The sequence below is a fragment of the Manis javanica genome, chromosome 8, assembly GCF_040802235.1.
Source record: "Manis javanica isolate MJ-LG chromosome 8, MJ_LKY, whole genome shotgun sequence".
Lineage (NCBI taxonomy): Eukaryota > Metazoa > Chordata > Mammalia > Pholidota > Manidae > Manis > Manis javanica.
Genome location: NC_133163.1, coordinates 100,583,692 through 100,599,235, shown reverse-complemented (window position 1 = coordinate 100,599,235; position 15,544 = coordinate 100,583,692). Strand labels below are relative to the sequence as shown.

Below are 15,544 nucleotides of genomic sequence, written 5' to 3'. Positions count from 1 at the left end.
GCCTTTAAAAGTTATTTCAAAGTTTATTTTTACTTTATGTTATATTGTATTTAATCCTACCCATTAATTCTTAGTTTGCTGTTGTTTAGGTGGTTGCTCCTTATCAAACCTTATTGAACCCTCTGAGCAAATTGAATGTTCTAAACAATCTACATTCCCATTTCATATTGGTGGATGACGGCACTGTTGGAAAGTATGGGGCAGAAGTCAGACTGAGAAGAGAACTTGAAAAAACTATTAATCAGCAAAGAATTCATGCTAGTAAGGGAATTTATAAGTTTGTTATTGTTGAAATTATTCTGGGCTGTATTAAATGCCAACAATATTCTAAAAAGGTAGAATGTTCTTTGAAGTGCTTATTTCCCTATGTAGCAAGGTAACATACAAAACAACCAAGAATGACTGACCTTAGACAAAATACGACCCAGGAAAAGAAGTGTGAGGTCAAACAGGATCATCAGATATTGAGACCAAGCCACAAAGATTCATCAGAAACTCTGTTTCTAATGTACCACGTTGCAGTCCAAAGAATTCAGAAATATACTTAATTTGTGATATATTCAAATATGTGACTTTGAAAGTCAACGTTGAGGAAGAAACAAACTTTACTGCAAAGTAAGAATCACCTTGCTTGAAGTTTTTAACATAAGTAGGTATCACATTTAGGTAGTAGCTGTGTCTTAAAAGTTGATATTCTTGACACTGGTCTTCCTTTCTAACCAACCAAACTTTTTGATTCAACAGTTAGATTTTTATTTCAAAAAGAAGAAATTTTATAATCCTAGGACACCAAGAAGGTGAGCACCCTGATAAAGTAAAATAGAAATACAAAATTCCTGTTTTGTCTCTGAGATTGTGATGGAGTCATAACATCTCCTAAAAATTAGGAATGTTTTAGAGTCCTAGCTTCTTATATTTTGGATTCTCTCACTGCATTGCAGTAAAAACAAAAAATTGGCATTCTTCACTGAATTTTTTCTGGTCTTGGATTTTATTGATTGGTCCCATTTATATAATCCTGATTCTGTCATTAATTTTTAATTAATGTCTCAAATGCATTTGGAATCAGAACTACACATCAAAAAAATTTAATGAATAAAAACATACATTAGAAGGTCAACTCATTCAACACTAAAAAATAAAAAGCAAACAACCAAATGGTGTAAATTTCTTGTCAAGACTTCAATTATGAAATATAGCCAATTATTCTTACTTTTCAGTGAATATATAATTTTAGTGTGTACTTAATTATATTGGATTTGCTAATTTTGTCATTTAGGACAGACTAAGTCAATGCAAAGGTAATGTTTTCATTTATTTATTCAAGAGTAGTATGTTGAGTGCTTAAAATGAACTCAACACAGTCTTTTAAGAAATTGTATTTTGGCTTTTTATTTTTATTTTGTTTCTGATTGACTAAAACATAAGGTTAAATTACTGAATTTTGCCTAACATTTTACTTTTTTTAGGAATTGGTCAAGGTGTCCCTGTAGTGGCACTTATTTTTGAAGGTGGGCCCAATGTTATCCTCACAGTTTTAGAATACCTTCAGGAAAGTCCTCCTGTTCCAGTTGTTGTATGTGAAGGAACAGGTAGAGCTGCAGATCTACTAGCATACATTCATAAACAAACAGAAGAAGGAGGGTAAGTGTGTGATTATAGCAAGTTTTTAATACTTTTAATAACTTTATATAAAGTCTTGTGATTTTTAGAATATTAGATTCATTTCAGTATTTTATGAATATGAAAATTTCAAGTTTAAAGCAGGACTTTATTAATCCTGAGGAAATAGATTGCCTGTTACAGGAATGAATTAAAATGTAACCGTTTTTGTAAAGAACAGCTGTGCAAGATCTGACAAACAGAGACGTGTATCTTTTGACCCAGGTAGTTCAATTTCTGAGAATTGTCCCTGCAGATGCACAGTGTGGAATAACATAATATATAAAATTGCTCATACACTGTTGTTTGTAGTAGTAAAAGATTGAAACAAAACAGAACATCTATCAAGGGGACTAGATAAATAAATAATGGTTTATCTGTACAATGGAATGGTTTGTAGCTGAGTTAATTTAGTACCTGTATATTAGAGTTGAGGAAATTACCAAAATATATAGATGGAGAAAGGAAGATAAAGAGTAGCATATATATTGTGCCATTTTTTATTTTTTTTTTATTTTTTTTTTTTTGAGAAGGTGTCTTTCATATTTATTGATCAAATAGTTATTAACAACAATAAAATTCTGTACAGGGGACTCAATGCACGATCATTAATCAACCCCAAGCCTAATTCTCAACAGTCTCCAATCTTCTGAAGCATAACGAACAAGTTCTTACATGGTGAACAAGTTCTTACATAGTGAATAAGTTCTTACATGGTGAACAGTGCAAGGGCAGTCATATCACAGAAACTTTTGGTTTTGATCACGCATCATGAACTATAAACAGTCAAGTCAGATATGATTATTCATTTGATTTTTATTATTGTGCTATTTTTTACATTTAAAAAAGAAAAGGCAGGGATAATTATTTTTATACACAGAGATCCTAGAAAGTTATACAGACTAATAGTTCCTTGAAAGCAGTTGAGATGAAACTGGGCAGATGAAAGGCAATGAGAAGGAAACTTTGACTATGAATTTTCACATTTCTGTATTTTATATTATATCGTTTTTGAGTTATGTAAATATATTATCAGTGGAGAAAAATAAAAATGAGAATGTGTTCATGTTTAAGACATTAGGGCCAAAATACTGCTTTATACACCATGATATCTTAAAATGTATCTTTAGATAATACCTGACAAAATGTGAGTGGCAACATATACCTTGTTAAAAAATTCAAAATAATTCGAAGCAAAAGCACTCTATTCCATTTTTTCCCCTTTATTACTTATAGTGGGAGTCTCCTGAAGGAGAAGCTCTCACCCAGGATCAAGTATTTAATATTACCATGGTACCTTAAAAGGTCTTACATGGATTCCGCCTACTTAATGTTAGGTTCTACAAATAACGGAAATTGAAATCAGTGAATTAAATTGGTTCCTCTTACTCCAGGAATCTGCCTGACGCAGCAGAGCCTGATATTATTTCAACTATCAAAAAAACATTTAACTTTGGCCAGAGTGAAGCAGTTCACTTATTTCAAACACTGATGGAGTGCATGAAAAGAAAAGAGCTCGTAAGTAGATTTTAGCAAAATAAGCCTTTTTATTTCATTCAAAGAACATTCTATGTTAGTGAAATAGTTTGTTTTTAATTAGGATTTAACATTTAAAGTGTTTTTTAACCATGTAAAGATGTCATTTGTTGTTTTGTTCAAGCTAAGAGATAGTGTAGAAGGATTATAGTTGTTATATAGTACTGAGACATGTATTTATACTTCTCTTTTAGGAAGTTTCATAACTAGGCCTTAACAGATTATGCCCAGGATCAAGGAGGGACTCTGTTTTACTAATGGCTTCTGTAAAACTAATTTGGAAAAAAAATTAAACTATTTTACTCAGTGATTGCTCATATTCAGTTAAAGATCAGGGCTCTTTAATTTCAGTCATCTAAACACAGTCTGAAGTTTTAAGAGAAAAAAATTTTTAACTGCTATATACCAGATAGATAACATAGTTTGATTTGCTGTTTTCTTTCATTAATTTCATTTTATCCATTGAAGTTAGTTGAAAATTTGTAGTGGGGTTATAACATTTTTATTTTTTTTAATGTTATTAAATAAAAACCTCTCAGGTGTTGCTACACTTCAAATAATTTAAATAAATTTCTAGTGATAGGATTGAACAAATCAGTTTTCATTCAAGAACACATACATAACTTGAACTGAGTAAGTGTTCATTACAGAGAAGGAGCAGAAGGATTTGCTCAGATAAGCAATTTATAGCCACAGCCCATACATTGCTTACTCTAGTAAGGACATAAGATAGGTCAAAAAATGAGTATACTTGCCATTTTATTTGCTATAAAGTCTTTTAATTTTTTTGTTTTTTTTGGTTGAAGTGAAGTTACTTCTGATCCCCAGAAATTTTACCTCCCATGTTGTTTGAAATCACTTCCTATTTTATGTGGCTTATGCTTTTACTTTTAAAATATAAAGGCATAATAGTATGAATTAATCTTTAAATAGATCACTGTTTTTCACATTGGATCAGATGAACATCAAGATATAGACATAGCAATACTTACTGCACTACTTAAAGGTAAGATTTAAAAAATTTTTTTATTTGTAAGCTTTTTCATTTGTAGCCTACTTGCATAAGATAGGACCTTTTAATTTGGCTAAATGGCAACTGAATTTTTCAAAAATTTTCTTTGTGAAAGATATAATTAATGTTAGCTTTCTTTGACAGTAAGTTAGCTTTTGTATTTATCTTATAGAATTTCTTTTTTAACTTATAGCAGGAGTTAAGCCACCAGACCGTTTAATTATCCTGTCAAGAATATGTCACATTTTTAATTGGCTGAAAAAATAAGTGTTTAAAGGTAATAAGGTACCAGTTAATATAAATTAAAGATAGTGTTCTTAAGCATGCTCTTTTCATTCTGAAGAGAAATCTGAAAAGAAAACTAGTGTTATTTTCTAGGACTAAGGCGTTAATACCCCTGCACATTCAACTGTTTTCCTTTCATTATGTTGCCAAAGACATCCAAATAGTACAATAGTGAAAAATCTTTTCAAAAATTAGAAACTAAGATGGTGTCCCATCCAGGTACTCAAAGTCTAAGAATGCAATGAGGTGGCAGAAACAGAGCAAGAGGGCACTGTCTTCTTGTCATCCACAAGAATTTCCCAAATTATTAGACTACAATAAATTTCCAATAGATTAAACATTTAAAAAATACTATAATGTAACGTATTTCCATCATCTTGAGAACAAGAGATCAAAAGTAGTAGGAAACCCAGAAGCCAATAAAGGTGTAAAGAGCAATAAATGGATTGCATAAAAATAAAAAAAAACAACACTGAACATTTGTCATATATTTTCTTTGTGATAGCCACTGCTTTAGTTGTTTACATTGTTTATCTCATTTTATCCTTGAAACAGCCCTAAAGAGGCTGCTTTCCTATTATTTTCCTCATTTTATAGATGAGGAAACTAAGGAACAGGAATGTGGAGGGATCATAAAGAACTGTTACAAGTTAGTAATAAAAAGATGAATACCTCATGGAAAGATGAGTCAATTTATGTAAATGATATTAGCAGAATAAAACAAATGCTTGAGGATAATGTGGAAAGACTGTCAATTTTTTAAAAAGTAAGTTGTTTAAAAAGCATTTTACCCCCCTACTGGATATTCTTAAAACTTTGATGGGTGGTATAACCTTTCTGGAATACATTTTGGCATTGTATCAACAGCTTTAAAGTAGATATCCTTCTCCCCAGCAGTTTGGCTTCTACAAAATCATCCTAAATAATCAAACATGCACAAAAATATACTCACAAAAAAATTCAAAATAACTGAATGTCCATTAATTAGAGTACTTACTGAATAAATTTTAGTTCACTTTAAAAGGTATTTATATATGTATGTGATATTAAGGTGCATAAAGTAGTCTACTGACTGCTTTGTATAGTGTGATCCACTTTTGCATAAACAGTTTAACATATATGAATGAATTTGTATATGCACAGAAAAGCACCTGTAAGGATAGTTGTATAATAACAGTTGGTACTATCTCTGTGATAGAAACATATCATCTTTGCTTTCTTCTCACTGTTCTGCATTCTTAATTGTTTGCAATGAACGAGGCTGTGTCTTTTCTATAGTTGGAAAAAAGGTCCTCAACCCTGAGGGGTAACCTTATCTCTCTGAGGTAGACTACCTCTGAACAGTGGCTGACACCAGCTGTGTAAGTTAATTAAAAGGGAATGGGGAGAATTTATCAATGTTCACATTTTTATGGAGATAAATTAATTGAACTTGTCGACTACTTTATTCACTTAGGCACTAATGCATCTGCATTTGACCAGCTCATCCTTACTTTGGCGTGGGATAGAGTTGACATTGCCAAAAATCATGTATTTGTTTATGGACAGCAGTGGCTGGTATGTAAATATATATAATATAACTAAATTAAACTAATAACTAAGAACTGTGATCTGTTTAACATTTTACCGTCTGCCAAAAGTACAAAATTAGTTCAGCCAAACATTTCTACAACATTCGGATCCAGTTGGGGCTTAATAAGTTATATTTGCTTCTTAATAAAACTTTGTTTTTTATAGGGTAAAGATCTCTAAAAATCGTAGAACTGAAAGTAGTCTTAAATAGTGCTCTGTGTATTTTTGTTCATAAGGGATATTGGCATGTAAATTTCATTTCTTGGGGTGTCCTTGTCTGGTTTTGGTATCAGTAATGCTGGTCTGATAAAATGAGTTTCGAAGCATTCTGTATGGTTCCATTTTTTGGAAGAATTTGAGAAGCATTGGTATTAATTCTTTGAATGTTTGGTAGAATTCACTCATGAAGCTGTCTGATCCTTCACTTTTGTTTCTTGGAAGGTTTCTGATTACTGATTCACTCTCTTTACTAGTAATCAGTCTGTTCAGATTTTCTATTTCACCATGATTCAGTCATGGTGTGTTGCTGGACATTTATCCATTTCTTCTAGGCTATCCACTTTGTTGGCATGTGCTTGTTCAACATAGTCTCATGATCGTCTGCATGTCTGTTTTATCAGTTGTAACTTCACTTTATTTCTCTCTCTTCTTCATTCCTATATCATGTGTTTCTACCCTGATTTTTGTTATATCCTTTTTTCTAACTAATTTTGGTTTCACTTGTTCTTTTTCTAGTTATATAAAGTACAGTTAGGTTGTTCTTTGGAGACACTTCTTGTTTATTGAGGGAGGCATTTGTTGCTATGAACTTGATTCACTCTTAGTACTGTTTTTGCTCTGTCCCAGAGCTTTGATATATTGCATTTCCATTTGTATTTGTCTGAAGGTATTTTTTTATTTCTCTTTGATTTCTTCTTTGACCCATTTGTTGTTTAATCTCCATATTTGTGAATTTTTCAGTTTTCTTCATGTAAGTAATTTCTAGTTTTATACCATCATGGTTGGAAAAGATGCTTGATATGAATTCAGTCTGCTTGAATTTATTGAGACTTATTTTGTGCCCTATCATGACTTATCCTGGAGAATGTTCCATGTGTACTTCAGAAGCATATGTATTCTGCTGCTTTTGCATGGAGTGTTGTGTATCTCTCGATTAAGTCCATCTGATCTAACATGTCATTTAGGGATGATACTTGCTTATTGATTTTTTTGTCTCGATTTATTCATTGATGTAAGTGGCATTATTTACAATAGCCAGGAATTGAAACAACCTGCCTATTGATGGATGGGTAAAGAAATTATGATGTGTGTGTGTGTGTGTGTGCACACACACACGTATGAATATTATTTGGCCATATAAAAAATAATGAAATCTTGCCATTTGTGACAAAATGGATGGGACTCTAGGTCATTGTGCTAAGGGAAAAACTACTATTGCATGATTTCCTTTATATGTGGAATTAAAAAATATCAAGCTCAGTGATACAGAGAACAGATTGGTGATTGTCAAAGGTTGGGGGGTTAGGGAGAAATGGGTGAAAGGTATTAAGAAGTTAAAAAGAAAAACAATAGTGCTCTGTTCAAGAGAACTCATTACAGTGTTCTGAGGTGGTTAGGTCAGTTCCTTTTGCAGTCTCCCTATCTTGCTAAATGGCAACGACACCTTCCCAGTTTCTGAGACAAACTTTAATGTCATTTTTTACTCTTCTCTTTCTCAGATATTCCAATCCACTTCCATTTGTAAATCTTTTCGTATCTACTTTCAAAATACCCATTTTTTTTTATACTGTCAATCTATAGTCACCCTTCTGTATTGTTTAATAGCATCCCATTTACTCTCATTCTTTCTTTTTATACACAGAAGATGAATCATATTCACCCAAAACATAGTCTTAGGGCCTTAAGATGGCCTACAAGGCTTATAAAGGCTTTACATCACCTGCCCTCTTATTACCTTTCTTACCTTACATTTTACATCTCCTTTTCTCTCTTTTATGTAGCTGTGTTGACCTTGTTGTTCTTAAAACATATCAAGGATGTGCCTAACTCTAAGCTTTGTACTTTATGTTTTTTCTGGAACGTTATTCCCCTAGATATGTACCTCGGCTTGCTTCCTTTTCTCTTTCTGACTTCTAACTAAATGTTCTCTCCATAGGTAGGCTTTTATTGTCCATCCTATTTCAATAGCAGCTCCCTATGACAGCACTTTTTATGTTCTCTGCCTTTTCTTCTTAGCATTTATCATTACTTGATAAACGATGTACTTCTAGGTATTTATCTACTCCTAGAGGGTAAGTTTTATGGAAGTACAAGTAGTTTTCAGTTTTCTTCACTGCTGTATTCACAGCCTGGCACACCGTAAGTGCTTGGCAGATTTTTGTTACATGTCTGAGTCATTTAAAGGCTGGGGAACTTAAATGTTCATCTGTACCTTGGAGTATTACCCAACCTTTACAAAACATGACCTACATCTTTTCTATCTCTATAATGTAAACAGCAAATTGCATAAAAGTGTCCTTAATATGATCTTAATTATGGCAATTTCTATTTATTAATATACACATTCACGCATATCTATATGTACTGTGTGGTCATAGAATCTTTCTGGAAATTTAATATGGAATATGACTTCAGAGATAAGGGGAAGAGGAGAGAAAATTTTATTTTACACTATTTTGTGGTTGTTTTTTTTTAAACTATGGGAGTGTATTTCCTAAATAATAGTAATTTCAAAAACCAATTTATGCGGATTAAAGATGGCGGCATGAGAGAGTATATATCAATGATACCTTCATTTTTAAAAAAAGCTAAAACTCACTGCCATAAGAAAAAATAAATTACTGAGGTCACCTTCCTTAAAAAAAATCTGTTTAGTCACTTCCTCTCCTACAGGACTACAGAGGAAGCAGTTGATGTTAATCAGCTGTGATAAAACTCCAACAGTAAACCTACCTTTTATTCCCTTGAATAATTTCATTAGATTTTTGGTTTCCTCAGATGTAAAGTCCTGGAGAAAGCTTTTCTCTTTTATGTATAAGTGGTTCAACTTTCTGAGCAATGTAATCTGTTTGATTTTGTGCTCTTGTGTGCTAAACATTGAATTTGCAGGACAGTGTTACTGTTTTTTATTCTTGATTGCTAAGAGTTCAGTATTCATTGAATGAGCTAGGAAATGCTATTTACAAAGCAGATTTTTTTTTTTTAGCTGAATCTTTTTTCACAGAAATGAAAATTTTGTTAAACTTAGTTTTAGGAAAGTGGTCATAAACTCAAACAGATAGAATAGTTCTTTTTTGAAACAAAAGTTTTGTTACTCCCTTCATATTATATGAATGAAATTTCATAAATACTACACACATTTTTTGAAAAACAATAAAATGCCCTAATTATAATAAAGACACAGAAATGAAAGTGATTTATAAAAATAATACATATTTCAATATGGAGATGCTCAAGAATGGCAACATATATAAGATATAGTTAAGTAATCAGATGCTTGCTCTTATACATAGAATCGGTATAAGTGCTACACTTTGAGTGCAGACCAATATAGGAATATTGTTGTTAACTTAAATTCCACTAGAAGACGAAACACCTCTTATGAGTATGGACAAGAAAAAAACAGAGAGAAAAAGATGGCAGTGTGAGAGGAGAGACAGAGGCTTCGTCCTAAAACTGGATACAATTAGAAAATATAGTTGTTGCAACTAATCCTGACAGATCAACAGGAAAGAGGACGGCGCCAGACTGCATACACCTGGAGAAAAGAGCAGACCTCACCAAACGGGTGATAAGTCTGGCTAGGAGTTTATCTGTTTTTATTTTATCAAATAACCAGCTAGTGTTTTCATTTATTTATTTTTCTATTGTTTTATTCTTCTCTATTTCTGCTCTGAAGTTTATCGTGTCCTTCCTTCTACTAACTTGGGCTTTATTTGTGCTTTTTCTAGTTGCTTTAATTGTGAATTTAGACTGTTTATTTGGGATTGTTCTTTTTTGAGGTAAGCCTGTACTGCTGTGTACTTTCTCTTAGAACTTCCTTCACTGCATTTCACAGGCTTTGGGCTTTTGAGTATTTGTTTTCATTTGTCTCCATGTATTGCTTGATTTCTGTTTTAACTTGGTCATTGATCCTCTGATTATTTAGAAGCATGTTGTTTAGCCTCCATGTATTTGTAGGTTTTTTTGTTTGTGTACATTTATTTCTAGTTTCATACCATTGTAGTTTGAGAAGCTACTTGTTACAATTTCAATCTTTTTGAATTGATTGAGGCTTTTTTTCTGGCCTACTGTGTGATCTGTTCTGCAAAATATTCCATGTACACTGCAGAAGAATGTGTATCCTGCTGCTTTTGGGTGGATGTTCTGTTAAGTCCATCTGGTCTAATGTATTGTTCAGTGCCTCTGTTTCCTTATTTACTTTCTGTCTGCTTTTAATGCTCTCTCCTTATCCTTGACCTTTGCTATTTAATTATTATATATTTTGGTGCTGTCTTCCTGGAGTTCCTTTTGTTAGGGGGTCTCTGCACTTCTATGACCTAGTTGCCTATTTCCTTCCCCAGATTGCGAATGGTTTTAACAATTATTTCCTCAAAGAGAGTTTCTATCCCTTTGTCTCTCTCTTCTCCTTCTGGTACCCCTAGTATGTGAATATTGTTCCATTTGGATTGGTCACACAGCTCTCTTTATTATTCTTTCATTCCTAGAGATCCTTTTTTCTCTCTGTTCTTCAGCTTCTTTGTTTTCTTGTTGTCTAACTTCTGTTTCATTTACTATTTCCTCTACATGTTCTAATCTCTTAAATCTCTCCATTGTATGTTTCATTTCAGATAATGTATTCTTCAGCTCTGAGTGGCTCTTTTTCAGGTCTTACATCTGTTGAAGTCCTCCCTGAGATCATGAATATTTTCCTGTGGATCTGTGAGCATGTTTATGACTTTTACTTTGAAATCTTTATCAAGAAGATTGGTGCTCTGTTTCATTTAGTCCTCTTTTTGGTGTCTTGTAGTTTGTTTGGAACATATTCCTCTGCCTTCTCATTTTTTCAGGATTTCTGTTTCTTTGTATTAGATAGCTCTGCTCTGCTTTCTGGCCTGTGGAGTAATAGCTTTATGAAGGAGGTGTCCTCTGATGTCCAGAAGCTCAAGATTCTTTACTGTCTAGTGTGGGAGCCCCAGCTGTTGATGTGCAGTAGGTGGGGCTGCCTTTCTGTCTGATTTCTGTAGTGGTCTGAGTCTGGGTGGGCAGATTGCTTCAGCTGTGCCTTTATGATGAGCACAGAAGTCTGCTGGAATCTCCGTGGGTGGGGCTGCCACTCTTTCTGGCCTGCAGCAGTGGCAGGGCTGCAGTGTTAGGGGTGAATGGGCTGATGTGCGGCTCTGCCCAGATGTGATGCTCAGCACCGGGCTTGGATATCCACAGGGAGGAAGGAGCTCTTGGGGCTGGCTCTTGCAGGTACCTCCTTGTTTGGGCTGAAATGGAGCTGAGAAAGCTGGGAGAAGTCCCCTCTGCCTGCCAGGCAGCAAAGTATGACACTACTGCTGGGCCAAGTGAGTTGTCTCCTGGCAGCTCATGCAGGGAGGGGCCTGAGGGCTGCATTGCCAGTAATGGGGATGGATTACCTTGGGCTCCCAAGAGTTCCTGACCTGTTAGACCGAGTGAGGGCTGTGGAGGTATTATCCATCTGCCCTTTCTCCTGAGAAGAGAGCTCCATCCAACACGTGCCCCTCTGGCACCCCTCTTGCTACTGGTAAGTCTTTAAAACTGCCCGCTTTGCTTTTGTCTTGGACTGGTGGAGTGTGCCTGTTCTTCATAAGCTGCTGAGATCTCAGCCTGCCCCAGTGTTCCACCTGTCCTGATGTCCAGTCCCAGTTATCATCAGAACTCCATGTAATGTGGGCTTGTGCTCCTGGAGCAGATCTCCAGAGCCAGATGTTCAGGGATCCTGGGCTCCTACCTGCTCCATGCTCCATTCCTCTTTCTCCTGCCTGTGGACAGGAGTGGGGGAGGGCTTGGGTTCCGCTGGATCACAGCTTTGCCACTTCACCCTCTTCTGTGACATCTTCTCTTCTTCCTCAGATGTAGGTGGTCTGTTCTGCAGTCTTCAGTTTGTTTTCAGGTTTAGTTGTATTTGCTGTATTTTTGTGATTTTTTGTGATTTGGGGAGGAGATTTCCACCTTGCCTTCCTACTCCATTATCTTTTTCTCTGCCTCTCAGCATTACATTCATAATAAATTACTTGGGCCTTATTTTTAAGTGCAATACCGAAGTATTTCCCTCATTATGATAGAGAACTGACTGGTGAAAAAAACACAGAAAATATGTCTTCCATCTTAAAATCCCATCATGTATAAGGTATGAATTTAGTCTAGACTCTTAAAAAGAACTTAGAGACCATATCCTTTGCTAAGTGATGGAAATAAAGGATAGATTGGAGGAAAATGGTAATAGAAGCAACTGTAGAGAAGTTATATAGTTGTATGATAAACTTCTGAAGACAGAATTAGAATTAGATTGAAAAACAACAGGTAAAAAACCGCAGTGATTTTGGTATTGATTTTCACCACAAAGTTTTTATCGTATGGAACCAAAATACTAAATATATAAATAATAATCTGATATATACCTATATCTCAATAATATTAAATATATAGTCAGTTAACAAAATAAACTTTATTACTGATACTCTGAAATCTTTCTATTTGTTTCCTCATTAAATTAATAGTATTTGGTTCAGAGTCTGAAATCTTGGAAGAGTCTTAAAAACTTAAAAGGGATAGCTACAAATGCTGACTGATACATATATGTTCATTATATTTAAACTCAAATGTCTCAGTTTGTACTATTGTTAAGACATGATTTTTTTTTCTCAAATGGTGAATAATTTCTGTTAAAGTTCTAGAGAAAAGTACCATCTTGTCTGACTTACATGGTAGCTGTTTTTTTTGGAAAGTGCATTATACAACAAACCATGACAGAAGACTTTGTGTTTATATGTAAAGAATTATTACTAGATTTTCACTCATGAGCATCTAAAAAGATAATAGAAAGTTATGTGAGATATGGGACAATTCCTTTTTGGGTGAGAGTGTCTGGCATATTGCATGATTTCTGGTATCCTTTAAATGTTAGTAATAGCCCCCAGTTACTGAAATGATCCTTCCCAAAAACCTGTCCTAAACATTGAGAACCATTACTCTTAGGTATTTTTCCCCCAAATTTACTTGATGATGGATTCTTTCTTGTTTATCCCTCGCTCTAACACTTGTTCTCCTACAGAACAGTGTTTATGGAATGTTCTTTGGGGAATGTTGCTCTACAGATCTTCTAAACTGTTCCTTTAAGTCCAAGCCTTTTACTTTTTCCCATCTTCTTAATTTGTTCTAAAGCTGTTTGGGAACAAAAGGTATAAATAAATCCCAAGGACTTGTATTTAGAACTGTTTGTATAATTAGAATATGTGAAATGTATTTAATTGTGTTATGTTACTCTTTTAGGTTGGATCTTTGGAACAAGCCATGCTTGATGCTCTTGTAATGGATAGAGTTGCTTTTGTAAAACTTCTCATTGAAAATGGAGTAAGCATGCATAAATTCCTTACCATTCCTAGACTGGAAGAACTTTACAACACTGTAAGTGTATGTTAAAATTCTTTGTTGACTTAAGTTTACCATCTTTGGAATATGTCATTTTACGTGAACATAATCCAATCCTATTGGTAAAACCTCTAATGTCTTGCCAGATTACGGGGAAAAATTACAGCCAGTCTTATATGTATTGGTAAAAATGATAGTCTGAGACCTTTTCCCTTGTTCTAGAGACCTCCCCTATCACCTTAGCCATCTGGAAAGGGACAAACTGCTAAGAGTCTTGTCTCCCTTTCCCTCCCCTCACCTCTTTTTAAAACTATAGGGTCAACTTCTTAATTGTGGAGTCATTAAATTTCTTTCATATTTTTCTTTGTGGTTACCTGTTATACCAGATTTCTTTTGACTTCTTTGCCTAAAGGAGAAATTGCACATTAGTTTTACTTTTCTCCTTTTTGATTTTTATATTCATGATTTGACATTGTGGTATCTTCCTTTTAACTTATATACTGTTTTTCATTTTTCTTCTAATGAGCTCCTGAAAACTATCTTCACAAAGTCTTATGTCATTTCAAATTCTCTGTTACTAGCATTGAAGAGGGTAATACTACCCTTCTTACCGGTTTTCCAAATTACCAACATGAATTTAATTGAGCTATATTTTGAGGAGCCTATGACCAACTCCTGGCTTTCTAACTTTGACTTCTTTGAAAACCTCTGTCTGTGCATTCATCATTGTCTGCCTATTTATCTCCTCCTTTTCATTCCTAATATCTTTGTGCTACTCAGTCATTTATAGTCTATACTACAGTAATCTAATCTTTTTGTCTACTCTTTCTTTAATTCTTTATGCTAATTTTTCTTACAGTCACATATTTTACTATATCTTTCCCCAGATTAAAACTTTTTATGACTCCCTAATGTGTATAGAATACCCGAACCCTTAGCTTCATTTTCAAAGCTTTCCAGCTTTTGAAATTTTGCCCCAGCTACAGCTCTTAGTTGGCCTTTTAATTCCTGTCCCCACTTCCCCATACTGGATGTTTCAACTACATTGTCTATGTAGTATTTCTCCAAAATACACATTTTGTATTTTCTGGGTACTCAGTGCTGGTCTGTGTTTTTCTTCTAACTACTCCCCACTTAACTGAACTTTATTCATTTAGAACCTAGTTCAAATCCCATGCCACTGCCACTGTGAAGCCCAATGGCATAGTTAGTTAAGTACAATGTATCTTCCCCTGTGGATTGTGTTTGTTTTGAGTAGGGATTCTATCTTTATCTTCCCCTATTTTTTTCCTTTAATAGTGTCTAGCACAGTTATATTGAAACTTTGTTGGCATTCTGCTGTCTCCAGGAAAGACATAAAAATGAAAGGATTATTCATTGTGATGAAGTAAGGTATATCCCTGAAATATAAAGCAAATCTAAAACAATAAAAATTAAAATTGATCCCATTAGCAAGGCAAGTAATTTTTTTAATTGTATAACTCAAGGTTGTTTTAATAGTCATTTTCAACATCAATTATTGATAAAATTTAGAAAAGTTTAGGGGATTATAACATGATAAAGCAGTGGCTGTCATTTTTTGGAATCAGGATCCTATTACATATAAATTATTGAGGGCTTGAAAGAGCTGTTCTAAAGAGGTTTTGTTGGTGTTGATAATTACCATATTAGAATGTAAAACCAAGAAATTTTTAAAATATTAATTTGCTTTTAAATAACAGTAATAAACCCATTACATGTTAACATAAATACCATTTTTCAAGAAACAAAAAAATAGAGTAGAATAGTTTTATGTGTACATATCTCTAAAGTCTGGCTTCGTGGGAGGGGCAGCTGGATTCTCTTATTTGCCTTTGAATTGAATCTCATATCACACATCAA

At 33.9% G+C, this 15,544-nt stretch overlaps 1 protein-coding gene across 3 annotated transcripts in view; it reads left to right on the top strand.

Moving 5' to 3' along the window:
- TRPM7 (transient receptor potential cation channel subfamily M member 7) overlaps positions 1–15,544 on the top strand; it is a 133,217-nt gene that overhangs the window by 55,502 nt on the left and 62,171 nt on the right. For all 3 annotated transcript variants that reach the window (XR_005062048.2, XM_037021067.2, XM_073211842.1), the window contains exons 7-12: positions 90–261; positions 1,470–1,644; positions 3,057–3,180; positions 4,132–4,204; positions 5,952–6,052; positions 13,565–13,699. Coding sequence is in view for 2 of the 3 variants with exons in the window: in XM_037021067.2 (XP_036876962.1) it covers positions 90–261; positions 1,470–1,644; positions 3,057–3,180; positions 4,132–4,204; positions 5,952–6,052; positions 13,565–13,699 (780 nt within the window). In the remaining variant the exon portion in view is untranslated. The remainder of the gene's footprint in view (positions 1–89; positions 262–1,469; positions 1,645–3,056; positions 3,181–4,131; positions 4,205–5,951; positions 6,053–13,564; positions 13,700–15,544) is intronic.